The 24439-nt window shown below is 52.7% G+C and overlaps 9 protein-coding genes across 9 annotated transcripts; 6 read left to right on the forward strand and 3 right to left on the reverse strand.

Annotated features, from left to right (window-relative positions):
• Positions 1-1210: 1210 nt before the first annotated feature.
• BJX67DRAFT_192651 (non-ribosomal peptide synthetase) lies at positions 1211-4429 on the reverse strand. Its single transcript, XM_071025366.1, has one exon. The coding sequence runs from the start codon at positions 4095-4097 to the stop codon at positions 1287-1289; it is 2811 nt and encodes a 936-aa protein (XP_070884040.1). The 5' UTR covers positions 4098-4429; the 3' UTR covers positions 1211-1286.
• Positions 4430-5142: 713 nt separating this feature from the next.
• Positions 5143-8317, forward strand: BJX67DRAFT_383272 (S-adenosyl-L-methionine-dependent methyltransferase; the record flags this gene model as incomplete). Its single annotated transcript, XM_071033425.1, has 8 exons — positions 5143-5518; positions 5579-5696; positions 5754-5830; positions 6787-6980; positions 7081-7359; positions 7418-7468; positions 7564-8102; positions 8155-8317. 8 exons carry the CDS (start codon positions 5143-5145, stop codon positions 8315-8317), a joined length of 1797 nt encoding a protein of 598 aa, XP_070884041.1.
• Positions 8318-10404: 2087 nt separating this feature from the next.
• On the forward strand, positions 10405-11879 carry BJX67DRAFT_192672 (lipase family protein). Its single transcript, XM_071025367.1, has 4 exons — positions 10405-10650; positions 10704-10869; positions 10922-11258; positions 11323-11879. The coding sequence occupies exons 1-4, from the start codon at positions 10566-10568 to the stop codon at positions 11620-11622; spliced, it is 888 nt and encodes a 295-aa protein (XP_070884042.1). The 5' UTR covers positions 10405-10565; the 3' UTR covers positions 11623-11879.
• Position 11880: 1 nt separating this feature from the next.
• On the forward strand, positions 11881-13841 carry BJX67DRAFT_192690 (DUF3431 domain-containing protein). The gene is made up of 3 exons (XM_071025368.1): positions 11881-12632; positions 12692-13134; positions 13189-13841. The coding sequence occupies exons 1-3, from the start codon at positions 12250-12252 to the stop codon at positions 13398-13400; spliced, it is 1038 nt and encodes a 345-aa protein (XP_070884043.1). The 5' UTR covers positions 11881-12249; the 3' UTR covers positions 13401-13841.
• Positions 13678-15018, forward strand: BJX67DRAFT_359784 (putative dephospho-CoA kinase). The gene has a single exon (XM_071029715.1). It carries the CDS (start codon positions 13945-13947, stop codon positions 14761-14763), a length of 819 nt encoding a protein of 272 aa, XP_070884044.1. The 5' UTR covers positions 13678-13944; the 3' UTR covers positions 14764-15018.
• A 1229-nt stretch (positions 15019-16247) lies between these two features.
• BJX67DRAFT_192811 (uncharacterized protein) lies at positions 16248-17208 on the reverse strand. The gene is made up of 3 exons (XM_071025369.1): positions 17025-17208; positions 16583-16966; positions 16248-16535 (listed from the first exon to the last, which is right to left on the reverse strand). Exons 1-3 carry the CDS (start codon positions 17091-17093, stop codon positions 16335-16337), a joined length of 654 nt encoding a protein of 217 aa, XP_070884045.1. The 5' UTR covers positions 17094-17208; the 3' UTR covers positions 16248-16334.
• Positions 17209-17388: 180 nt separating this feature from the next.
• On the forward strand, positions 17389-18197 carry BJX67DRAFT_373509 (zinc-finger domain-containing protein; the record flags this gene model as incomplete). Its single annotated transcript, XM_071031399.1, has 3 exons — positions 17389-17739; positions 17849-18016; positions 18069-18197. The coding sequence occupies 3 exons, from the start codon at positions 17389-17391 to the stop codon at positions 18195-18197; spliced, it is 648 nt and encodes a 215-aa protein (XP_070884046.1).
• A 287-nt stretch (positions 18198-18484) lies between these two features.
• On the reverse strand, positions 18485-20142 carry BJX67DRAFT_383278 (uncharacterized protein; the record flags this gene model as incomplete). Its single annotated transcript, XM_071033426.1, has 5 exons — positions 18485-18643; positions 18784-19127; positions 19486-19583; positions 19649-19901; positions 19962-20142. The coding sequence occupies 5 exons, from the start codon at positions 20140-20142 to the stop codon at positions 18485-18487; spliced, it is 1035 nt and encodes a 344-aa protein (XP_070884047.1).
• A 945-nt stretch (positions 20143-21087) lies between these two features.
• Positions 21088-22788, forward strand: BJX67DRAFT_373511 (F-box domain protein; the record flags this gene model as incomplete). The annotated part of the gene is made up of 2 exons (XM_071031400.1): positions 21088-21404; positions 21456-22788. The coding sequence occupies 2 exons, from the start codon at positions 21088-21090 to the stop codon at positions 22786-22788; spliced, it is 1650 nt and encodes a 549-aa protein (XP_070884048.1).
• Between the last annotated feature and the right edge of the window lie 1651 nt (positions 22789-24439).

Here is a 24439-nt window from a genome sequence, read left to right on the forward strand (position 1 = left end):
TATGAGAGCCCACATATGGATTGCACAACGCATATAATAGAACGAAAAGTCCTCTTCAAAGGTGGCAGGTATTCAGACTCCCTGGCCTCACGCCCCAACAGCTCAGCATGTCACTGACACAACCAGCACCTGGTCAGGAAACTGGCACGCTACACACAGTCGCGTCGTCCAAGGCATCTCCTATTCCCGTCTCGATCACCACACATACACATCCCAGAGCGAATTCCACGGCTGGCTGGACCGTCGAACTGTCGACAATGCAGCGTTTGCTGCCATCCACACAATGGACCAGGATAAGGAGTGGGATATACATCAATATAACGCGTTAGAGCTCGTTTTGGGAAAGTCCGATGGGAAAGTGTACAATATCGTGTTGGAAGATGAGCGTCCGTTTGGCTGGGAAGCCAGCTTCCGCGCCATAAATACAAAAGGACTATCAACCCCCACGTCCAGAGTCATTCGTTTGAGTGGGCTGGAGGCGCAATGCGACGGGGTTCCCTTACAAGAGTTGGATCTGGAGAGAGTGACGGGATTTAGGATTAGGATTCAGAAGTGCGTGGACCTCATCTTCGTTTCTTCTCTGCCTCGTACTAATGGTGGCTACCCAGTTTCGATGCGTCGCAAGAAGGGCCCTTTGCTTTGTGTATACACTCCATCAACGTTGTCAGGCTTGCATGCTCTTGTGCTCCAGAACCGGATCTACTATACGATACCCAGAATGAGGAGAGAGGTGTAAGGATAAGGGTGCAGCTGGCTATGCGAGCTATGAGAGATTCCCTGATGCAAGCTATAATCCGCCTGGGGCTACGAAGGCCAATGCTGAGAAGGCCAAACACACGATTCCGTATTAGCTAGTTGACCAATCCATCTTTATATAGTATCAGAATGTATATAGACAAGAGCCTAGGTCAGTTAGCTTGTCTTTTCCCACAGCCTACTCAGGCCTGCTGTAGGTGTCATTAGCACCACAGACCCAAAGTTCCGCCTGCTGCGGTCTTGAGCAGCTAAGCGATGGATACAACCTTCGCCGCTCCACAAAGGAGACACAGCCCTAGCTGATCACTTCCGTCAATTGGCTGAGATATCTAAATTGACGATGCCATGCACCGGGGGGGGAGAGGTTGATTGTCTTTTAGAGCTCTATAGATCTGCAAAGAGGTTAAGTTCGAATCCACCAGGAAAGGGCAGACGCCGAGACTCCGACAAGAAGTGACATACACTTGAACTCAAAGACTCTATTCGTATCTGTTACAATCTACTGCATTGAGAAAACAAAACAGACTGAGCTACAACCCGCGCGCAGCCAGCGCATCCTTCAATGTCCGCTGGAACCTCGCAACATGCTCCGGCCCAAGCATGGTATAATGCTCCCCGCCAACTTCATGGAACCGGACGTCCCCCTCCGCAAAGTCCACCCAGCGACTCAACTTCTCCTCGCGGTACTCTTCGCGCGTGCGCGCAACGACCTTCAGTGGCTGGCAGTAGAATATATCCATGTGCGCCACGGTCCCCGTCGGCTCATACTCCCATCCAATCTTCTGCAGGGACCACGCGACCTCTGTCCAGGTTAGTAGCGAGGACGGGGTCAACGATAGCTCCGCGCAACGGACGGGGTCACTCTCTTTCAGGACGCTGGATACCTGGTGCGATGGCGTTAGCGTACGCAGCTCGTCCGCCAGCTCCTCCGAATGCTTCTCTGTGATGATGCCGCAGAAGTGGGCGATGTGCAGGACACCGGCGGTCCAGTCGAGCGTCCGCATTCGGTCTTTGATATGTGGAGGGAGGTTGAAGGAGCCGAGGAATTGCACGGTTTCGCCGTTTGCTTCGAGGATCTTGGCTAGCTCGAAGGCGAGCATGCTACCGTATGAGTATCCGCCCAGGGCGTACGGTCCATGCGGTTGGTGATGCCTCACTGCGGCGTAGTATGTTGCTAGGACCTCGGTGAGCGATCCGAAGGGCTTCTCGCCCTTGTTAAAGCCGCGGGCGCGAAGTGCGTAGACTGGTCGGTCTGGGAAGTACTGTGCTAGCCCTAGGAAGACCAGGACCTCGCCGATTCCGGGATGAAAAAGCCAGAGGGGTGTTTCCGGGCCATGCCGCTGGAGGGTTATTACGGGATTGTAGCCACCACTGGTGTGATGGGTGGCTTGACGGAGCTGTTGGATTACCGAGGCCAGTGATCGGATGGTGGTGTGGGTTATTATGGTTGCAAGCGGGATGTCTGTGATGTCGAACGCCTTTTGTACCGCGCTCTTCCACCTGAAGAGGTCAACTGAGGTAAGCCCTGCAGCGAGAATGCATGTATCGATGCTCAGCATACCGTCAACGCTGTCGAACGTGTCTCCTAAGAGGCACATCAACGTACGCTCGATGTCATCGCGCGGCTCCACGAAGTTCTCGGCACGGTATGACTGGATCTCCAAGGCGTTGAGGTCCTCCTCGTCCTGTAACTGCCTTTCTTCATGAGCTATCCGCACTTTTGTTCGCGAAATCTTCCCCAACGTCGATTTATCCAATCGGCCAGGGCCGACGGGCAGGATGCGAGGGCGGGCTCCAGTAAATAGAACAACAGTGTGGATGATACTCTGCATTGCCTTCATGCGCGACTCGGTATCGCCAACATCATATGAGCGCTGGTAGACGACCATGATCTCTTCGGTACTAGAGCTAGGCGGCCGATGGGCGAAGCACACAACGTATGATGGGGTCACACCGGGGATCCTAGCCTGTTCAATCTCCGCCTCGATTTCGATAGCCAGATACTTCACGCCGTTAATATTGATCTGTTCCTTTGAGCGGCCTAACAAACTCAAGTTACCGTTCTCGTCAATAGAAGCCAAGTCGCCTGTTTCGAACCAGTTATCGGAGGTGAACGCGTCCCGCGTTGCGGCTGGATCGTTGAAGTATCGTTCAAAAACAACTGGTCCACGAATCTGAAGTGCCCCCTCCTGGCCGTTCCCGTCGTGCGTAGTAGAGATGCGCATCTCAATTCCTGGCATGCAGGTTCCTAGTGAAGTGAACTCGTTGTCGGATCGAATGTCCGCCGCAGGGCAGTTGAAGTTGAAAATCGCCCCTGCACATGACTCGGTCATGCCAAACCCGGGGATGATGATACTATTCCGGGCTGCTTTCAGCTGAGAGAGATGGTAATGTACTCGAACACAAGTATCGACTCTGTTAGGTTCGCCGCCGGAGGCGATGTACCGTAGTCGGCTGAGGTCAATATCCCGAAGCGAATCCTGTGGCATAGAAGCAAGCGCATTTGCAAGTTTATGCAAGAAGAAATTAGGCGCAAACGTTCGGGAGACGCCATGCTTCGCGATCAAATGAAGGAATAACACTGGGCTTGCAATCACGTCTGCTGCTGGGACGTGAACCTGGTCGAGACCGACGAACATGGCGCAGAGATGTATCTCCACAAGACTGGCAACGTGGTCTAGGGCAATCCAATTGAGCAGTGCGGATCCGTGTGGGAGAGGCATGACGCTGAGCTTGCCTCTCATGGCGGCGAATATTTGTCCGTGGGTTAGACAGACTGCTTTGGCGTTACCACTGCTACCAGACGTCAGCATCAATGCTGCAACATCTCCCGTCGATCTGGTAGAATCGTCCATATCGCCATTGGCATTCGAGCTCTGGGGTTTGAAATATCCGACAACTTCGTTTTCGACATCCTCAACGGCAACGACTTGAAGAAGATGGTTCCCAGAAAATTCCCTGCTCTTTATATCTTTGGTTGTAATTACCACCGGATCCAAGAGGAGGTTATATAGATGTGCGAAATGTGCCGCGCGTGCCTGGTTATTGTTCGCCAGCGGCGTTGACAAACATGGCACGCCTCCAGCCAAGACAGAAGCCCAGAACCAGATAATGCTCTCCAGCTGGGTATGAAAATGAATGAGATTGATTCTTCTAGGCATGAAATCGGGACAGCATCGCAATGCCTCAGCCTTCTGTGCGGCCAATTCTCGCAGCTGGCTGTAGCTCAGGCGTGCCGCGTTAAGGAAGTCACCACCAGCGTAAGTAATGATGCCGGCCTCTGTGGCCGCAGCTCTTTCAAGGAGCGTTGCAATATGCTGGTCAGTAGTAGGGAGCATCATTGTGTAAAGGGAGAGCTAGTCGGTGGACGGAAGGCTAACACGAGAGTCTCATGGCTCGAGAGGAGATCCTTATATCAGTTGGCCTGCCTGTTTCTTCACATTATCATTGCTTACGCCCTCATACTCCGTGTCTGAGACAACACTTTCCCGTCATCAGAGGGAATAGAGAGCCCCATAACATCGAATACCGGTCATCAATGAGGCATTCCCGTTGCGCCACAGCCCCCGTCCATTCGAGCATTGAAGGTATACCTACGAGGCCCCCAACCTGCGAGTAATATTCTGTGAAACCAACACTCTGTCCTAAAGAGAATAATCCACGGACAACTGGAATTAATTGTTAGAATCGGTCGTTATTGCAGGGGTTGGTATGACCCAGGGAGTTGTGATAGGCTCGCTCAATATTCCCCGTGGGCACAATGCGGTTCTTCCAGCGCAGGGGTCAGGGATGTCCTTCAGTCGACTGGTCAGCGGCATTCGAAACACGCCTGCCTAGCAGATGGAACAACGGGATATCCGCTCTCACTCTACCGGGGGTTGGTATCCATCTCGCCGAGGAGGATCATTTAGAATACCTGCCATGATGCGTAGCGCGAACCTAGGGCTGTTGTTGGGATATTCGGCACTTACGTTTTCCAAACCACCAGGAGAGGACCGGACTTGAAATGGCAGGACGAGGGCCAGCGTGGATAAGCAGAGAGGTTTCACAGCATCTGGACGCAGATCGCCGAGGGGCCGTTCTACTGACTTCCAAGTCATCTTCCCATCGTCCAGAATTTCTTCATCCGTCTCCCTGTTGCAGATCAAAGAAGACGAACAATGGTGACGGCACACTCATTGTCTCGACTGAGTTATCAAGTCTCTGCAGCAACATGGCCCTTCACGGCCATCTCCACTGTCTTCTTTACGATGAGAACTTACTCTCGCTGGCGCTTACAGACAGAAAAAGCCTGGTCAGAGGATCTAATCATCACACTCTCTTGGGTTAGCATAGCCTAATCCAGAAGCTCTTTCCAACCTACTGATTGTTTCGCTCTGCTCACAGATGCTCAATATCATCCGAGCCTCAGCCGTCCAGAACGGATGTTTCGCTACACAAGATGTTGATTTGACCTCTCTTCCGTCAACTCTTCCGCCAGCCCTTTTCTGGGTGACATTCACCGATGCTTGGGCCTTCTTCAGCATTGACATCCCCAAGATAGGTATTGCTATTATGTGCAATCACCTTTTTAGGCCACGACGGGGGGTTAAAGTCTTCGTTCTCACAGTGGCTTTTCTGCTGAATATCTTAGCAGCAATCGGGTTCGTCATTACCTACGTCCGGTGTGACCCAGTGCCAGGGCAGTTCGATCGATGGCGGTACCCCCAGACGCGGTGCTGGGATGTGAAAGTATTGATTATCTATGCCTGTACCGTGAGTGGTGAGTAGTATCTTGGAAGTCGAGCACCCGCACGATCATAATACTGAGGCGTTGCCCCAGGATTCTCGGCATTAATCAACGTTGGATTTTCCATCTGGCCCGGTGCCGTGATTTGGAAGTTGAACCTGTCGACTTCGCGAAGGCTCACTGCGATGGCCTTGATGAGCGTGGGATTTGCGTAAGTCTCATCCTACCGGCTCGTTTTTCTGTCCTTCACCTAGACAAGAGAAATTAGATCTTCTGCCATTGCCTTCATCAAGCTGCACAGCAATACCAAACTCATTGGTGTCGCCGACGACCTCACATACCTGGGTAGGTGTCTCTGCAACAGAAACCTTCTCATACTTATTAAAGCCATCTTTTCCAGATCACGCCCTGCGTATTTCCTTGTGGAACAGCATCGAAAACGATTTTGTGATGTTGGCCGCGTGCCTGCCTGCAGCTTCACGAGTCTTTCGCGCTTGCTATCATTCCTGGAGAAGGCAGATGGGGACATCGTCTAGTCGCGAAACGCATCCAACCCATCCTGTCTCGCGCGGAATCACTCGTCCATCTAGGAAGAAGAAGCCAGTGGATCCTTGGACTCTCGAGTTAGTCTCTAATGTTGAGGTACCGGGGGAGTGTGACCATGCTTCTACACGGGCGTCATCCGAATGAGTAACGCGAGCGAGGCGTAGGATGTGTGAGATATAGCCATAGCTTCCGGGTATAGCAACGAGATAAATTATTGTATCCTCCACTTTTCCAGCCGACAGCCTGGAGTTGTGGCATTCTGTATTATGGTGAAAGGCTTGACCAACCGCATGAAAGGCACTCAAGCAGAGGCCCAAACAACGAGGCTTATGGCGCTGCCGTGAGACGACATCGTCGTGTGCATCCCATTGCAAGAGCACCCAGTCTGACAGGCTCTGAGGAAGGTTTGGTTGACTGCAGTGTTACACAGAATTCGGGCCAAACAAAGACTGACTCACTCCGTAAGGCCGTGTAGACCGTGTAAAATCCGTGTCGAGCAATCGAGCCTAGCGGTGCATGTCTGATTTGCAGACAAAGAAAGAAATCTGCGGATGGATGTTTCCTGTCATTCACTGTGGGCTGACATGACAGTGCGATCTCATCCTACGGTCTCTCATCCCCAGGGTCAGTGAAGTTTGCGGAACCTAATTTCTTCCCATGCGTTTGCATTTAAACTCCTTATACCGCCACCTTCCTCTCTTCCCACCCTCGCAAACAGCATCAACCCGCCCAAATGGACAGTCTCACCCTGAAAGAGCGCGCAGCCAACATCCTTCAGATGGCCAACTCTTTGGCCGAGGAGCTCGCACAGACAGGCAATGCCGAGCCATCATTCGAACATGGTCCTCCTCCCGCACTGCAGTCCGATGCACCCGAGTCGAACGCCAGCATTCTGAGGAACCAACTGTTCGAGATGGTTGACGAGCTTCACACCCTGCTTCGGGACCCTGTCCATCATTTGACTCCCGAGTTGGCAAGCATCCAATGCTCTTTTTCGTTCTTCTTGGTTGCGATATGCATGTTCACTGACTCTACTGTCTGTCTTCCAGCGGAATCCGTCCCTCAGCGTCCATCCTATTATCCGTCTCGGAATCGCAGAAAACTTTCCAGAGGAGGGAACGACAGTCGAAGCATTAGCGAAAAACCTAGGGCTTCGTGAGAGCATAGTTGGACGGTTGCTAAGACACAGTGCCACACACCGTGTTTACTATGAGGCGAAGCCCGATTTCTTTATCCATACCGCGTCCTCCAGGGCACTGGCACGGAACGAAGGCCTGCGGGCTTGGGTATTAGTCGGCTGCGAAGAGCTTCTCCCAGCCTCGCACAAGGTATGTCTTTCACGCCGCTTCCACAAAGGCACGACTGTTGAGCTAATTCAAATCTTAGATTCCCGATGCATTACTTAAATACCCGGGCTCAGAGGAGCCCCAGCACTCGGTAAGGAGCCCCTCCCTTGCGCTCAACACTCCTGCACCTTCTCTCACGTGCAAAGGGAGTAGATGTAGTATGTTATATGCTAATATTTGCCGTAGGGCTGGAACCTCCAAAACGGCACGGACAAGACAATTTTCCAAGCCCTCCCTGATATGCCAGATCGAGCGGCAGTGTTTGCCCGTGCAATGACCTGGGTAACACAGCCAGGGCTATCCCCACAATATCTCGCCGCCGCCTTCCCATGGAAGTCCAATAGTGAGAGCGATGATGAAGGATATACGGTCGTCGACGTCGGCGGTGGTCTCGGACATATCTCCATGGAGCTGGCGACTCACCGGCCACGGGTACAGTTCATTGTCCAGGACGCAGCCGACGTCATAGCACAAGCACAAGACACCCCTCTTGACGAAGGCATGCGGCTGGTCTTCCAAGCTCTTGATTTCTTCCAAGACCAGCCAGTCCACGGCGCTGATGTATACCTCCTGCGGTTGGTACTCCACGATTGGTCCGACAAGTACGCGATCAAAATTCTGAGGGCTTTGATTCCTGCTCTTAAACCTGGAGCGAGAGTAGTGATTAATGACCGTGTCATACCTGGTTACCATCAGGTGCATTATCTCACTGAGCGGCAGGCACGGTGAGTTTTCCGACTAATGCGTACCAAAGCCGAATACTAACTGGAAGGAAAGGGATAATGACATGTATATGATGGCCTTCCAGAATGCGCGGGAGCGGACCGCCGAGGATTGGAAGGCGCTTGTGAAGGAGGCTGACCATCGATTTGAGTGGACTGCACTTCACCAGACGCCCAAGTCCATATTTGGAGTCGTGGTGGTAACATGGAAGGGTTAGCTAGAATTCAGAACCCAACGTCGTGCAAAGGAATGAAGAGCATCAGTCAAAGAACAGGAATAATTCTCTGCATCTAGCAACGTAATTGTGCATCGCTGATTTGGCTCTCTGGAAAGATTCTCCGCCAAACCTCCTTCTCCTTCAATCTCGAATCAAATCATCTCAACTGGGCATTTCCTCGGAAATCGGCATCAAGTTCGGGGCGGGCTTGCGCAAGCGCGAATGACTGTTCTCTGTGTCTTTGCAGGTTACCTCACGTCAATCAGCCTCATGAATGACTGACCATCCCAGATTTCGAGAGTCCGTAAGCTTCGTTTCACCTATTCTCGGACTGGGCTAATGATCCCTCGCCTGACAGAGAGGGCTTGGAAGCCTAATGAACCTTTCCCACCACCTTCGCTCGTCTTCCGAAGGGAAGGGACGCCAGGATGTTCAAGAAATGCTTTTAAAAAGAGACTATGAGAAAATCAAATTTGTTTCCCCATCCGAACTGCTCAGAGACAATTTCGGACATCGCCCGTAATCGATATTGACGCTACCGTCCAGACTTAGCCGCTTGTCCGGTGTCGGGACGGTACATTTTGGCGACGGCTCCCTGCTTGTCCAGGACGCTGTGCGTGCTAGTGGGTTGAGTACTGCCCGTAATATGTTGTTTCGGTTTTTGTCTGGAAGGTAAGCTGACTGCTTCGACAAAGTCCCGCGAGGCTCAGACTGCTTCGGAGTTATCACGCTCAGGAGTAAGCGAAGGCTTGATCAAAATGCGTTTGAGGGCGTGGCTTCACAGACATGATGACCTAGAGACGGTGACGTGAGATCGGCCGGAAGGCAGGGACCGGCTGTCAAAAGGCAGATGAAGGAAGACCCTGGCGCTCATCATCTGAGTTTCCCGGATGTCGACATTCTCAGAAAGTCGAAAATGTAGGCATAAGTGTGTTGCAAAGGAGGCAGCCCGTCAGGTCCACGACTGTTAGGACGGAGTGGTACCTGTATATAACCACGGGACTGTTTCTTGAGCCCGGCACACATCAGCCCAGATCACCCCGTTGGGTGTTGGATCAATTAGGGCTTCTGGAGTCGGTGCGTCAGTGAGCCATCGTGACGACTGGGAGTAAGCGTGCCGATAGTTCTCACTCGGAAAATCCCGACGTTGAGTGGTTTCCTTCAATACATGAACAGAAGGTTCCACCGTCACCAAAATCCGTTTTCTTGTTCTCTCCAATTCGTGAGCGCTGGGCCTGAGAGGATGCAGATAGAGTGTATCAGATAACGGAGCGCAGTCTGCTGGCACAGCACAGTCGATGCCCAATCACTCATCCCCACAGTGAGGGGCATGGTGGGAGCCAGCCAAGGATATCACCAGATGTCACTCAACATTCTTCACAACTCCCTCCCGGAGGAAAACGAGGACGAGAAAGATCGCCAATCACCCCACTGCATGAATACCACGCTCTTCCCGCGTACCCCAAGATTTGCCCCACCACTGAGCGCGAGGCACTTCACGATGAGGATACGAGATCGAGTTGCTCTATAAATATCTGGTGTTTTTCCGGCAGTCAGCAAGAGATGTCGTTCTTTATTTATAGCATCCTCCTCCCATCGATACGAATAATGATGGCTGACGGAGTTTGCCGCATCTCCATTTCTCCGAGTTACATCGCTTGGCGACACAGCATGATGCCATCTCCCAAGCTGATTAGTGCGTTTCTTCTTCCTCACGACTCGCACATCCCCAGCGTCACACTCTCTTCGAGTCTTCAGTTCCTTCGTGGCTTGTTCGCTTCGACATTCCCTGCACCACTACCCAGTCAGATCTCCTCGTTCGCGAATGCTCCCCCGATTGATCTACTGCGGCGGCGCCTCCGGGCTTGGACAAGGAGAACCGTCCACGGGATTCCTTCTCGAAATGGAGTGATCGACGCCGCCTGACAGAAATCTGCACTGGGATTTGCTGTTGTCGTCGGGCTGGCTTTGTTCTTCCACTTGATCTCGAGATGTCAGTGTTGTATCGGGTTGTTCGTACCCCGCTCGGGGCGTCGAGAATTTTTGCGATCCAAGAAGAATACGTCCTGCCTGATGATTGGAATGAATCTATATAAAGAAGGGGAAGTTCCTGAAGATCAGCTCGATTATCAGCCCGGTTCCTGAGTTCAAGGCTTGGAGCTGTGCGGGTCTCTTTGCTCTTTCCACTATCTCCAACCTCTTTGTAAATACACCTCACCGATATCCCTCTGGAAGGGAACCCGTCACGATGGTCCATCTTGCATATACCTCTGTCGCTGCGGCTGCCCTTGCTGATCTGGGTGTCGCAGCTCCCGCTCCGCTGGCTCGTCGGGGTACGGACAGACGTTCGAAGGTCCAGAATAGCACAAGTCTAACGTTTGAATAGATGTCTCGGCGGAGGTTCTGCAGCAGCTAACCTTGTTTGCGGAATATTCTGCGGCGTCGTACTGCACGCCCAACATCGATTCCCCTGGCGACAAGCTGACATGCGCGACTGAGAACTGCCCTACAGTTGAGGCGGCCGAGACAACAACTTTGGACGAGTTCTATGAGCACGTAACCTGCAAGTCTCTGTTGACGACCGAAGGCTAACATAGGTGGCAGAGAGAACGAATTTGGAGATGTTGCGGGCTTCCTGGCAGCCGACACAACCAATGAGCTGATCGTTGTGTCCTTCCGCGGAAGCCGAACCCTGGATACTTGGATCGCGAACTTGGACTTTGGCAAGGACAGTGTCGAGGACCTTTGCAGCGGATGTGAAGTCCATGGAGGGTTCTGGAAGTCCTGGCAGGTGGTCGCAGACTCAATTACCTCCGGTGTCGAGTCCGCACTCGGTACCTACCCCGGATATACCGTTGTCTTCACGGGCCACAGCTTCGGTGCCGCACTCGCTACCCTCGGTGCTGCGCAGTTGCGAAATGCTGGCTATGCTATTGAACTCGTAAGCTGTCCCCTCCCCCAAAACCGATGGCCTAACCTGAGCCAGTGGGCTGATAAATGTGCAGTACCCATATGGCAGTCCGCGCGTCGGTAACGAAGCCCTGGTCCAGTACATCACGGATCAGGGAAGCAACTACCGTGCCACACACCAAAATGACATCGTGCCTAGGCTTCCACCCATGGCGTTCGGATTTAGCCACATCAGCCCTGAGTACTGGATTACAAGCGATAACGATGTGACTCCTACTACCAGTGATATCCAGGTCATTGAGGGTGTTGGATCGACGGATGGCAATGCGGGCGAGGACTCGCAGTCCGCGGACCCGCACGGCTGGTATATTATAAATATCACCGCATGCCAGTGATGAATCGATGGTTTCGTATGAGTTAGGTAGACCTCACGACAGTATATATATATGTCACAAATGAATGAAACGAGTTCTGAAGTTTTTCAAACCCCTGGTAGCAAGGTCTGTGCGATCGAATTCTCGAGCATTGGAAGGCACTGTGGAGGCGAGAGTGGATGGGAAAAACCACCGTTCGAGTGCTTTCGAGCTGAGCTATTGTGGGACAGGCCACATCATAATGGGACCTGAGAGTTCACTGAGAAGACCCAGAACTGCGACTTTGGTTCATGTCGATCCGATCCGCGTGGCTGGCGTCGAAGTTCGACCACCCCAAAATTCAGGCCAGTTGTTCTCCCTCTATCTTTTCCCTTTGAGCGTGCCACTTCGACTGTGCATATTTTTTTCTCTTCACCTTCTTAGCTTCTCCAGTCGGCTGCGGGGTACATCAATCATCGCCTTTGTGTCCATTCATTGAGCCAACGTGCTCTTCTGGCTGGTATCGACTGCGCAGCCATGATCGGCTGCTCAGTCGGTTTGGCTTGAAGCTTGGTACTCCGAAACAAAACGAAACGAGATCTCCGAATGAGAACTCCATCATAGTATCTTCAGAGGTTCATTTTACTGTGCACTCGCTGTGCGGCAGCCATGCTCTTCTTCCTCGGCGGAGTCAACAGTCCGCGCCGTCGCAACCGAGAGAAGGCCATCTTTCTGACGATTTTCATCATCTTCGCTCTTTATCTCCTTTTCTTCTCCGGTTCCTCCAGACACAGACAGTTCGACCCGGCGATATATGATCCTGATGCGCATGGAGGGCCGAATCGGGATCCGCAGTCGGGACAGGCGACGCCCGCGCGCCAGTCAACGCCCATTCGAAAGAGTCTGGTCGTTGCGAGCATGAAGGACGACGACGTCTCATGGTTACACCAGTTCTTTCCGGACTGGCATAAAAATATCTATGTGGTGGATGATAAGAAAGCGGAGTTGACAGTGATGCAGAACAAAGGAAGGGAGTCGATGGTGTATCTGACGTGAGTTTCTTTCCAATGAGTGTGCCAGCCGTTCGTTTCTGATCTCGATGCGTCGAAAGGTACATCATAGACAATTACGAGAACCTCCCCGACTCTGTCCTATTTATCCATTCCCAGCGATATCAATGGCACAATGATGACCCGTACTACGACGGCGTTCCCATGATCCGGAATTTCCAGCTCCCATACCTCGAGAAACAGGGCTACGTTAACCTCCGCTGCGCTTGGGTCCTGGGTTGTCCAGATGAGATCCATCCACTCACCGACACGCATCGCGAGGCAGTCCATGCTGGTGAATACTTTAAGCATGGATTTATGCAGCTCTTCCCTGGAGTAGAAGTTCCAGAGACTGTAGCTGTTTCGTGCTGTGCGCAGTTTGCCGTGACGAGCTGGAAAATCCGCGAAAGACCCAAGAGTGACTATGCGCGATATCGCAAGTGGCTCTTGGAAACTGATCTGACGGACGATGTAAGTGGAAGAATTATGGAATATTCTTGGCATAGTATGTCCCTGCACTGCTCGTTGAAAAGGGGATGGCTCAGCTAATTCGTGGCAGTGATCTTTGGCAAGGAACCTATCCATTGCCCATCCGCCGAGGAATGTTATTGCAAGGTGTTCGGGCTCTGCGATCTTACTTGCCCGAGAGTGGACGCATGCGATAATCGCTATGTGCTTCCTAGATATTCAACTCTGCCGAAAGGCTGGCCGTATATTGGCTGGCTTGGGCAGAAGCAAGACCCAAGCGCTGGAGGGCTCCCGGAATCGTGATCTTAATGCATCCTGCTTGCATTAGGTGAACTATCGATACGGACCGGCACCCACCTTTGCAGTGCCCAAAGTCCTCAAACAAGCACTTCATAGTCCAGATAATAAAGCTGGCGCTCATTAGCAGAGTACCCCTCCGCATACACATGCCCAGGGTATGGCGAAGTTTAGGCAGCAGATCCTATCATTGCCTGCTTCGAATCCCACCTGGGCCGCTAGGGAATGAGTTTCCTATTAAAAGAGCATATAGAAGATATCCAAAATGACGAAGATCTCCCATCAGTTTAATATCCACTCACTCCATCTCTCAGATTGACTCCTTTTGTGGGAGTCGACGTCCTTCCCCAATCGCTGTCGTGGTTCCGTCTGAAAGAAGAAGCGAACCTCGGTTCCCCAGCGAGGCAAGCGCGGACCCAGCTGGAAAACTTTCGGAGCTGCCCCCGCATCATCATCGATGATTCTCCTCCAGCACCGTAATTCCTCCGTCCATATTCCCCTTAAATCAAGAGCGGCTTCCACGAACTACTGAGTGCAAGAGAGAAGAAATATGCTCATAATCGGGTTGACCGGCTCCATCGCCACCGGCAAATCCACAGTTTCTTCTCTCCTCTCCTCACCTCCATACTCCCTCCCCATTATCGACGCCGACCTCCTCGCCCGGAAAGTCGTCGAACCAGGCACAAAAGGCTACAATGCGATCGTCAACTACTTCGGCCCCAGCACCCCCGACCTCCTTCTCCCCCCTTCACCGAACGACCCACCCGGAAGTCAACGGCCACTGAACAGGCCCGCCTTGGGAAAGCGTGTGTTCGGGGACTCGGAAGCACTCAAACGCGATCGCATGGTGCTAAACAAGATTGTACACCCGGCTGTTCGATGGGAAGTCTACAAGGCGCTGATGTACTACTATGTCCGCGGGCATTGGGCCGTCGTGTTGGATGTCCCGTTGCTATTTGAGAGTGGGATGGACCTTATCTGCGGGACCGTTATTGTTGTCGGCGTGAGCGATCCTGCTGTGCAGATTGCGCGGTTGCGAGCGCGCGATAGCCACCTTTCTGCGGAGGATGCGGAGAATCGAGTGAAGAGTCAGGGGGATGTTCGGAGCAAGGTGGAGAAGGCTGAATTTCGCGGGACAACTGATGCGAGGGGAGTGATTGTCTGGAATGATGGAGATAGGGAGGATTTGCAAAAGGAGGTTTTGGGAGCTATCAAACGGATACAGGGGAGCAGCCCGCAGTGGTGGGCGTGGTGTTTGCTGTTTGCACCTCCGTTAAGTGTGAGTGTTGTAGCGTGGAATTTGCTGGTAAATTTCTCGACTCGGAGGAGGTGGCAGAAGAAGCAGGAGCGTGAGAGAGCGAATCTCTAGGTACGAATTGATCGCCCGAAAGTAAAGCGAGTTCAGCAACTTGAAATTGATTCCTGCCCATGTGATATGGATAGATTGGATGGTTTAGGCGCCAGAAGAGAGACTGGTATAATTTTTTAGTTCGATGGTGTTTGATAGATCACTATAATGCTGAGAATCTCTTGTGCATGTGAGATCAAAAGGATCGATAGACTCGGGCTTGGTTCAATAATGCCTTCCTATTTGGGGTCCACTCTCCCCATTCGGGGACGATGACATCCTTCTTCTCTCAAAAGAATTTAAGAAGAGCAGATCCTCCTCCGTACAAAGCCTTCGTTGCTTGCTTCTTCCAAGCTTGTACTACCCTCTTGCGTTTACATCCATCTTGACAAGTCTTGACTAAAACCTCGGATATCGCGATGTTCTGCCCATGTGCCGAATCCTACTTCATGGTTGAAGGCCTTCACACAGAAAGGCCTCGTCTAGTCCGTTCGAGCTTCCAACAACCCTCAACATCCACTTCCCGTGCGCCTCTCCCTATGCAGATTCGACCGCAGTCGGTGAGGCGTGATGTCGTCGTGGACCCGGGGCGGAGAGGATACAGTCAAGGGCAAGGATATGGGAACGGGGCAGGGCCAGGTAAGGTACCTGCTATCTTGATTACGCCGGTTCCAGATGAGGGAGAGGTATGTTTCCAAAGATACATCAATCCTTGATTTATTGGTTGATTGAGTGGCTCTAATAAAGCGTAGTTAACTCATACGGGACACAAGGATCCCAAGTGAGATCTGGCTCGAGATACCCTTCGAGAGGTTATGGCCAGCCTCGGGGAATTCTAAAGACTCCGACGGAGGAGTTTCCCTTCGATTATGATGACCAACGCCATCAGTCTCGGGGACGGATTATTCATCGGGCACGGATTATTCAGAAACCGAAAGGCGTCCGTGAGGAGGTCGGGAGGCCATCTAGCCCTGGTTTCGGTTTTCATAAGAATCACCCGGCATCCGACGTCGTGAAAATTCGGGTTTATAGGCGGAAGCGAAGCACGACACTAGATCATTGCGAAGGAGTCGTTGCGGAGGAAGTGAAGTTCAGGGAAGGAGATATCATTGTGAGGGCCGAGGCCAAAGCTGAAAGGTCCGAAGATCCGGGGATGGCCGAGGCGGAGCTGACTGAAGATTGGAACGCTGGAGAATCAACGAGATGGTAGTTGAAGACGCGTGCCGGATGGGGAGGCCTTTATCTCAGATCGTTGCTTGGTGTGTTGCTTCATCAAAGACCCCCCTACATAATACGCTAGCGGCGGAGATTCAAATCATGAAACAGCTCTGCGGCCCCAAGGTGATCAATATTTATGCCACCCCATCTTTCAGAACGAGATCAACTTGTCGCCATTCATATCCCGCGTCCTCGTATTAGTGTCAATTACCCTAATCACATGCCTTGGCCGCCGCAAAGTGTTCCTGCTGCATCTGTTCGGGATTGGCGCATCGATGGTTGCTCTTCTTGGAGTGGCGCAGGAGACCCGGGTTATGTCGCGCGAAATTAGCGCCGCAGTCTTCGTCTTTAGCGTCATCATCTCACGAGGCGAATCATTTGTGCTTTCGTTTCTTTTGCGATTTGTCCTTTCCGGCCGATGGGTTTGGGCGTCCTCCTGGGCTTGGGCGCCCTCCAGCTCCAGATATGCTGGTTAGGTCTTTAAGGTTGACTTTCTTCGGCTTATTTTGATTGATCATGGCTTGAACATCCGTCTCTGTGCTCGCATCCTGGGCTACTTCGCCGTTGCCCGTTGGCTGGATAGCATTAGCATTAAAATCACAAGTCAGGATGAAAGTATAACCTTGAGCTTATTCTTCCTCTTATAATTTCCATACACTTGTCGACCACCATATAAATTATCGTCATCGTCAGCATCGAGCGAGTATTCTGCAAGTACGGGCTGCTGCGAGTATTGGTTGACCGTGTCCGTTCCTTCGAAATCAATAAACCACTCCGTTTCCCCAGCTTCCGCTGCTTGCCGGGAAAGTGCGTCCCTGCGTCGCCCTTCCTCTTCCGCCAGGGCAGCGGAGATAGCTTCCAGGTCTGACGAACGAGCAGCGGAGGGGCCTTCGTCAGGTGAAGCAGAAATACGACGTTTTTTGGGTGTAGAGACTTGAGAGTTGCTAGAGGATTCGGGCCGGGAAGACTCTTTCGCGGCGGCGCTCGCAGCGGCTCGTTGCATAAACTGCCCTTTCTCTTAGTTCTACCCATAAAAAAAAATAGAATTCTCTAATGATGCGTACCTTCATAGTTAGTAGGCGCGAAGACATGTTCTTCTCAGGCGTCGCGCCTGGAGGCGACGGCCGAGGCATGACGACAGACGCTGAAATAATTCAATGCTACAATCACCCGTCCAACTTGAAACGAAGACAGAGTCAGAAACGGAGGAAAGCCCTTCGGAACCGTGTAGGAATCAACAACGCCAGCAACGAAGGAAACTCCAGAGGAAGAAACTTTGAAACCACAACCGGCAGAATTTCACCGCATCGCTGGCCCGATTGGCTCTCGAAGCGGTATCCAAGCTCCCGCAAACCTCAACCTCATCCTTCCTCCGAGTTCCGCACTTGCCAATCGCAACTCCCCGCTACGGACCCAATTGCAGGGAAGATGTTGTTGCCCGCCGTCCGAAGCCGAATTGCGGCGATTTCGTCCACCTGGACACCGCGCGTCGCCTCCCGCGCCGCCTACTCCACGACCGTCCCTCGCCTTTCCGAAAACTACATCCAGGCAAACGACCCGAGCCCGCGAACGCCGAAGCCCAATGTCTCCGAGACCAATGCTACCCCGGTCGACTCGATGGGCTCGTGGGATACCGCGTTGAAGGAAGCCCCGGATGTTGTGGAGCGTGTGCGGACTGTGCAGGCTCCTAACCGGGCGAATACTTGGGCTGCGAGCCAGAGACCGAGAGAGGAGGCGATGAGCGGGCCGAGATTCGAGCAAACGATTATGGAGCTTCAGGTATGCTTCCTTTTGCCGAGGATGGGTAGTTGCTATTCGAGCAATTAATCGTCCTGAGACGGTGGGGTCGTGTCGGTTGGATCATGAGACTGACAGGGTGTTTATTTAGCCCACACCCCTGGCTGCTATCGAGCTTATTCACAAACAGCCCGTCCGCTGGGTAAACACAAAGGTTGTTAGCTGTGACGGAGGCGGTGGTCCCCTCGGCCACCCCAGGATCTTCATCAACACCGACAAACCTGAGATCGCGACCTGTGGATACTGCGGTCTTCCTTTCGTATGTCATATTCACAGGATCAATGGCCGATAGCAAGCTAACATGAGACTAGGCCCACGAACATCACCGCGAGTACCTCAAGTCCCTCCCCACTACCAGCTACCCCCTTGAACCCGTTGGCGATGCTGCAGAGGTGAATGAAAGTCAGCGAGTGACAGAGGGAGGATTGGAGCAGCGGTAAAGAAGGTATTTTTTTTGGCGTTGATGCATGTTTATTTTATATTAGCCCTGGCTGGGCTTGTACAGTTGTATCAGATCAATGAAGCTGTTAGAATATTGCTTTGATATAAATCCAGATTTCAGCCATCTACCGACAATCGTTGACGGCCACGTTACAGCCAACCACGGAAGCTTTACCATAGGAGCTCAAATCTATTGTATATCCCGTCAGACTGCATACAGCAGGATCGACCACGTGCGATACCCTTCCTGTCTTTCATAACCGGACTATAAACGAACCCCGTCAAGTCAAGCCTTCTCGCCCTGGATAGTAGCAACAACCTTTCTAGTATGCCGACTCGCCCGGAACTCCAAGTACCAAATCCCCTGCCACGTCCCCGTGGCCAACCTTCCATTCGAAATCGGGATATTGACGGATGCCCCAATCAACGCACTCTTAATATGAGCCTGTCACATCCAAGATACAGCCATTAGCACAGAATTTCTGAGTCATCTCTTTACTAAAAAAAACCCTCCCAGTCCAAGAGACACAAATACAAACGAAAATATGAGTACAACGACGGAGGTGGGGGGGAGAGGGAACAAACCGGCATATCGTCCTCCCCCTCCGCCGAATGCCGATAAAGATTCCCCCTCTTATCGGCGGGGGCGATCCGGTCCAGCGCATCACTCATGTCCTCGCGGACATCCTCGTCCCAGTTCTCGTTCAGCGAGAGCGCGCACGAGGTGTGCTGGATGAAGAGGTTCAGGATGCCGACTTTGTACTCGCGGAGTTCGGGGAGTTCGGAGACGATGTGGTCGGTTATGAGGTAGGAGCCGCGGGAGCGCGGGGGGAGGCTGAATTGTTTTTGGGACCAGGGCATTGCGATGCGGTGCTTGTCTTTGCTTCTTTTCTTTTTGGTTGGGGGTGATTGGGGATTGGGTTCTGGAGCTGGCTGGGTGGTTGTTAGATGGTGGGTGTGAGTGTTGCGGGGTATGGGTTTGTTACGCGTGGGGTGGGTTGGATGGAGTGTGGGATGTGTATTTCGGGTAAGTCGTACTTGCTTCCAGACAGTGGTACTCAGTATTATCGTGAGATGAAGTGGTTTAGAGGAGTGTGGGATGTCACAGATAAAAATGGCGTCTCGCGTGGTGGGGAACTCGCATCGACGTCATTTCTGGCGCAATACAACTCCGATTATCGATGTGCTTCCAATCGCTGTCCACATATTCGAAATCATCTACACTTTGCATATTTCTAATGTATAGCTACATATGCGTCCGCGTGCTATCGCCTTTCTTGGGATTACCCTGATCGTCAAGCAAATCGCTGTCCTCATCCAAGGCAGCCCATTTGGGCTTTCCATCAGCGATATCTATGCTGCGGCGTGCGTAGAATATGTGCATCCTAGTGTGGGTTAGTATCAACAAACGGGGAAGCCCGAACAAGAGCTGAAGCTGAGAGGAGCATACTTCGGCTCGAACGCCTGCCTCCAGGTGTCATGATCCGTCCCTGACGCCTGGTAATCAATCAGCCCAGGGAACACCAAACAGACATTCCGCCCCTCATCCATGATAGGGCTGCGACAGTGCGCGCAAGCGACCTTCGTCGGCAGATGGTAATCCCTCGACTTGTCTTGGGAAGAGTAGAATGTGAGGCCCTCAGTGCCTTTGTTGAACATGACATCCGATTTATGGAAGATCCCGCACCATTGGAATGGGGCACCTGCGTATTCATTAGCTGCTGTCCTCCGCGAAAGCTGTCCTTTTGTTCAATTGAATGCACCATGTGTCACTTGGCAGGCTCGACAGTGGCAGTATTTGGCATTCAGCGGCGTCTCTCGACTGATCTGGTATGTGACTTGGCCGCAATCACAGCTCCCCCGCCATTTGACCGGTCCAAATTCCACATCTGACCGAATCTTGTAGGGGGGCCGCTCTGCGTACTCGGGATCTTTCTCGGGCATCGTGGAGGCTCTGGAGAGGGATTGCGAGAGGCAGCGGTGCCGAGTGTAGAAGTTGGTGCTGTGCGCATAGAAGCGTATATTTAAGAAGCTGCGACGGCATGAGAACAGTCAGTTGTACAGCACGACGAACTGGTGTCAGTGTGTCTTTGGAAAAGAGCCATTCTGCCCTTCAATCGTCCTTGTCAACGCGACAGGTTCAGAATGACCAGCATATGATGTCATGGCCGTATTCTCCGATCGTGCGCTGGGAGTGATCCCACGAATTGGCATCGAGAGCCCGCAATTGACCAGATATCGCGATGGTAAGAGTCCGGCCTTGTTCTGCTACGTTGAGGAATGCGGCACGTGGTCAGAGGACTTTTTCAACAACCTGAGAATGTTTTCAGAATGTTTTCACCCTCTTCAAAGACAATCTGGCCCGCAGCCAACCAATTCCATGGACTGTTGGGTCTAACGCCTGGTGAAACGCCCATCTGCAGATTTGTCCGAACCTCATTTGCCGCACCCTTGGCACGGTCACATTCGGCGCTTTTGTGTCTTGACGCCTTTGTTGTGGACGACCAGAGGCGGTTTTGAAATATGGCAAAGAACGACCGGAGCCAATAATAATGACTGTCCCAAGGGACTAAGTATTTTTGGACCCCAGGTCCTCGGCCCAGGATTGACTCCGTGAGGCCCAACAAAGAACAGTCAGCAATCGGTGAAGTGCATCTGAGCAGCTAGACGCCTGGATAAATTCCCTTGCCGAGCTCCTCAGATGGGAGGACGACAGGAGCATTCAACAGTTGGCGCTCCTTCAGATCGGCGCTTAGTTGGCAGCCCCCGCCTCCATCGCATCATCTCTTGCTGACAGCTCACCTCTCCTGAACTTCCTTTTGACTTCGAGCGAATTGTGAATCTCTAGGCCCTTCAAAATAATTCGATGCCTTCGACTTCCCCTTCGCCATGGGACTATTGAGCCGACTTCGCGGGCGCTCGAAAAGCCAAAGCCGTGCGGGGAACGACGCCAGCTACAGCCACCTCCGCATGGACGACGCTGGCGTCCCTCCCCTGCCTGGCTATGCAATCGACCTTACAAAACAGCTTCCTCGTCCGGTGCTAGCCCGAATATTCACCTTCGTCTGTCCACATGCCGTCAACAATACCTATGATACCTCCGAGGAGTCAATGACAGAGGATGGATGCATGCTTTGTGACATGCGCGACCTGGCGCACTGCGCCCTCGTCTCGAGACGCTGGTATCCCGTTGCTCAGCCATTACTGTCCGTTTTTAGGCCTCTTCCACCGTTTACGGCCCGCTCACTGTCTCGCAGATACTCCCATGTCCGGATAGACGCCGTCCACTACTGCGAACTCGAAGAAGAACTCGCAGCCAAACGAAAGCGCCGCTCGTTCTTCGATCGCAATGCCGACCCCATCGACGCCCCGCAAGTGCGGCTCTCCCTCTTCATGCGAACAGTCCGACTCTCGCGAGAACTCGCCAACCTCGTCCTCTCCCTTCGTATGCCATACATGACACGGGAAGCAAGCAAAGCTGAAATCGCACGAACCATCTCTGTCCTCTCCAACCTCCGCTACGTCGACCTTCCGTCGGGTATCTACAGCGACGATCCATCCTGTCTGACTCTCAAACAAGAGCTCATGGCCCGCTGCCCCGACCTCCGCCGCATGACCTACCGCGCAGGCGCAGAGGGGTCCTTCTCCCAGCTTCCCGACTCCAACCCCTGGAGCAACCTCGAGATCCTCGAGCTTTCAAACCTCCAAATCGAGCCCTCAACATTCCGTATCTCCCTCGCCTCCTTCCCACGCCTCCACGACCTTGCAATTGACAACACCCCCTTGCTCGATGACTCCATCTTCAGCTCCACGCAGGGCCTCCCACCTTTCCCCGCAATACAACGGCTCACACTTCGCAACACGCCCAACATCACAACAACCGGAATCACCGAATTCCTCAAACATCCCCTCCCCGGGAAAAACCTCCTCTACCTAACCCTCTCCTCGACCGGAGTCCCCCCAGCCACTCTTCACACTCTCCTCTCCGCAGCCCCTAGCCTTCTCGGTCTCCTCGTCATCCAAGAAGTCACCCGCTCTTTCCCACCCGAGAAAATCCCTCCGTTGTCATCTCAATCACTCCAACTCCTCCACTACGAAATCACCTCGCCTCCCGGCACCTACGGCGTGCCCCCAAAGGCAGCATCCTATTACACATACCTAATCAGTACCCTGATGTCAAACTCCCTCCCCGCGCTTCGGGATCTCTACGTCCGCGATGCTGATTTCCCAGAGGCCCTCCTCCTCGCACCCCCACCCCGCCTATATGGGGGCGGGGAATCCGGACCACAATACGTGGGCGGCGGCCTTGCACGTCCTCTAAACGTCTTCAGCAAGGGGTTAGATGAGCTGGAGTGGAATTTTACACCCTACGAGCCGCTGGGCAGTACCACACGCGGACGTCGGGACAGCGCCACGAGGCCCGTTAGCTTCCACGATGCGTCGCTCAGTCGCAGTTGGGGTGGAGACGCGAGGAAAAGTGTGCTTGTGGGAAATGGGTTTGGTGGGTTTTTGGCAGTGCCTGTGGAGGAGGAGAGGGCGAAGAGCAGTGGTGGTTGGAAGAGGGATAGTCGGGGGGATTTGTGGCGGTGAATTGTTTCCTTTTTCATTGCTGCGTTTTTAGGGAATGATGCTCTGTCTGCCTACCTATGGCCCCGGGCTCGTTAGGCTGGTTACCTTACGCCCGTGAACGGCTTGACCATGCATGTAGTTGATGTCTCGGTCTGGCATATACGAATACCACCTCGCGACGGTTGCAATTAGAATATTCTACCACCCACCCTGTCTTAATTTCGCTAGTTTACTCGACATATCAGCCCCCTTTAACCCTAAAATCGCGCAGAGGTCCAAACGCCGCCTCTATACAACCTATCCTATCCTCCCACACACAATCATGCGGGAGAGTAAGTATATATCTGTCCAACGCAATGCATCAAAAATATTGTCAACACTCCCACTGGCTTGGGGCTATCTGATCTGTAGTATTCACCTCGTCCAATGACCCAGGTGGATAAAGCCTCCCCGAGGCGAGGTCTTGCGTAAACTCCTGGATCTCGTACAATATATAACTAGGAAATCTCCCGTCATAATGATTGCGGCCCCTCAATCCGCGCATGACGGCGTCCGCGTGCCTGACGATAAGCCTCTTGAGTAGTGCATTCTCTCTCCTTATGAGGCTATACACCTCGCGCACGAACCGTGGGAAAACAGTTGGGAAGGATGTCCTTCGCAGAACTTCGATGATCTTGAACGCAGAAAGATTCTTCAGGCCCGGTATACAAAGACAATTTGCTAGTATATACACTTGGAAGTGGAGAGATAGCTCGCAACAGTCGAGTCGATCTTGGCCAAGATGTGAGCATATTTTGTTCGTCAACGGTCATGGGAATACATTCAGAGCATACCAACATAGTCCACCGGTACTGTTTGCCCCTCAGCCAGAAACCGAGTCGGGAAATCCCAAGCAAGAAAGAAACGATAGTCGCATGTATATAAATAGTCGAGCGCCATTCGAAAAACGAGCGGGTGACAGCTTACTCTGACCGTGCAACGGTGCTGTAGCAAGACAATCAGGCCTCGAACAGATAAGAATCGGGAAAAATGGGGGGGTTAACATACCGCACTCGTGGCAGCTGCCCTGCAATACTCTCTGATAGTCCGTGACTGAGCGTAGACGACCGCTTTATGGCAATCGAATCTCACGCCACTGTCTCCGCATACGATGGTCAGGTCGAAGAGCTCCGGATAGAACAGTAGGCTGTCAGGCGGGAGGATTAAGTGAGTAAAGTTCGACGATGAGAGCCCTTGTAGATCGAATGTAAGCTCACCGTCCGATGGACGCCACGAAGTCCCTCCTGCGATTGGCTTTCGATGAGCTTCGCCAGACCAACTCTTCCTGACGAGTTGGCATATCCATGCCTGAGACCTGGTTTTGGTGTCTTCCATTGCCAGCGTCCTGCTGGAGCGGTTGAAAAGTCCCATCTTGCGTCGGCAAAGGGAACATCGGGGACCACCCTAGGAGGAGGGATGCTTGTGTGAAATGAATAAAACCGTCGATTCGATTATCTATAAGCTATCGGCAGATTATACAAAAGGGAGTGTGAGTGTAAATGTCGAGCAGAGATGAGGTGAAGTCAAAGCGAAGTTCAGGGAAGGAAGGAGCGACTTTCGCCCCTCGAGGGTGCTTGCACGCCAAAACGGGAAGGATGTCATCCGCGCACCTGCACCCGGGGGCCGGGGGGGG

This window comes from Aspergillus lucknowensis (genome assembly GCF_044049455.1).
Source record: "Aspergillus lucknowensis strain CBS 449.75 chromosome Unknown BJX67scaffold_35, whole genome shotgun sequence".
In the NCBI taxonomy this organism is placed as follows: Eukaryota; Fungi; Ascomycota; class Eurotiomycetes; order Eurotiales; family Aspergillaceae; genus Aspergillus; species Aspergillus lucknowensis.

What these genes read in the sequence shown, in the direction of transcription:
- BJX67DRAFT_192651 (XM_071025366.1), bottom strand. Translation starts at nt 4,097, where the DNA reads ATGATGCTCCCTACTACTGACCAGCATATTGCAACGCTCCTTGAAAGA.
- BJX67DRAFT_359784 (XM_071029715.1), top strand. Translation starts at nt 13,945, where the DNA reads ATGCTCATAATCGGGTTGACCGGCTCCATCGCCACCGGCAAATCCACA.
- BJX67DRAFT_192811 (XM_071025369.1), bottom strand. Translation starts at nt 17,093, where the DNA reads ATGCCTCGGCCGTCGCCTCCAGGCGCGACGCCTGAGAAGAACATGTCT. An exon ending in CGCGCCTACTAACTATGAAG is followed by an intron (nt 16,967 to 17,024) that starts GTACGCATCATT and finishes GAGAAAGGGCAG; the next exon opens with TTTATGCAACGAGCCGCTGC. An exon ending in AGAGGAAGAATAAGCTCAAG is followed by an intron (nt 16,536 to 16,582) that starts GTTATACTTTCA and finishes AATGCTATCCAG; the next exon opens with CCAACGGGCAACGGCGAAGT.
- BJX67DRAFT_192672 (XM_071025367.1), top strand. Translation starts at nt 10,566, where the DNA reads ATGGTCCATCTTGCATATACCTCTGTCGCTGCGGCTGCCCTTGCTGAT. An exon ending in CGCTCCGCTGGCTCGTCGGG is followed by an intron (nt 10,651 to 10,703) that starts GTACGGACAGAC and finishes ACGTTTGAATAG; the next exon opens with ATGTCTCGGCGGAGGTTCTG. An exon ending in CTGGCTATGCTATTGAACTC is followed by an intron (nt 11,259 to 11,322) that starts GTAAGCTGTCCC and finishes ATAAATGTGCAG; the next exon opens with TACCCATATGGCAGTCCGCG.
- BJX67DRAFT_192690 (XM_071025368.1), top strand. Translation starts at nt 12,250, where the DNA reads ATGCTCTTCTTCCTCGGCGGAGTCAACAGTCCGCGCCGTCGCAACCGA. An exon ending in GAGTCGATGGTGTATCTGAC is followed by an intron (nt 12,633 to 12,691) that starts GTGAGTTTCTTT and finishes ATGCGTCGAAAG; the next exon opens with GTACATCATAGACAATTACG. An exon ending in TATGGAATATTCTTGGCATA is followed by an intron (nt 13,135 to 13,188) that starts GTATGTCCCTGC and finishes AATTCGTGGCAG; the next exon opens with TGATCTTTGGCAAGGAACCT.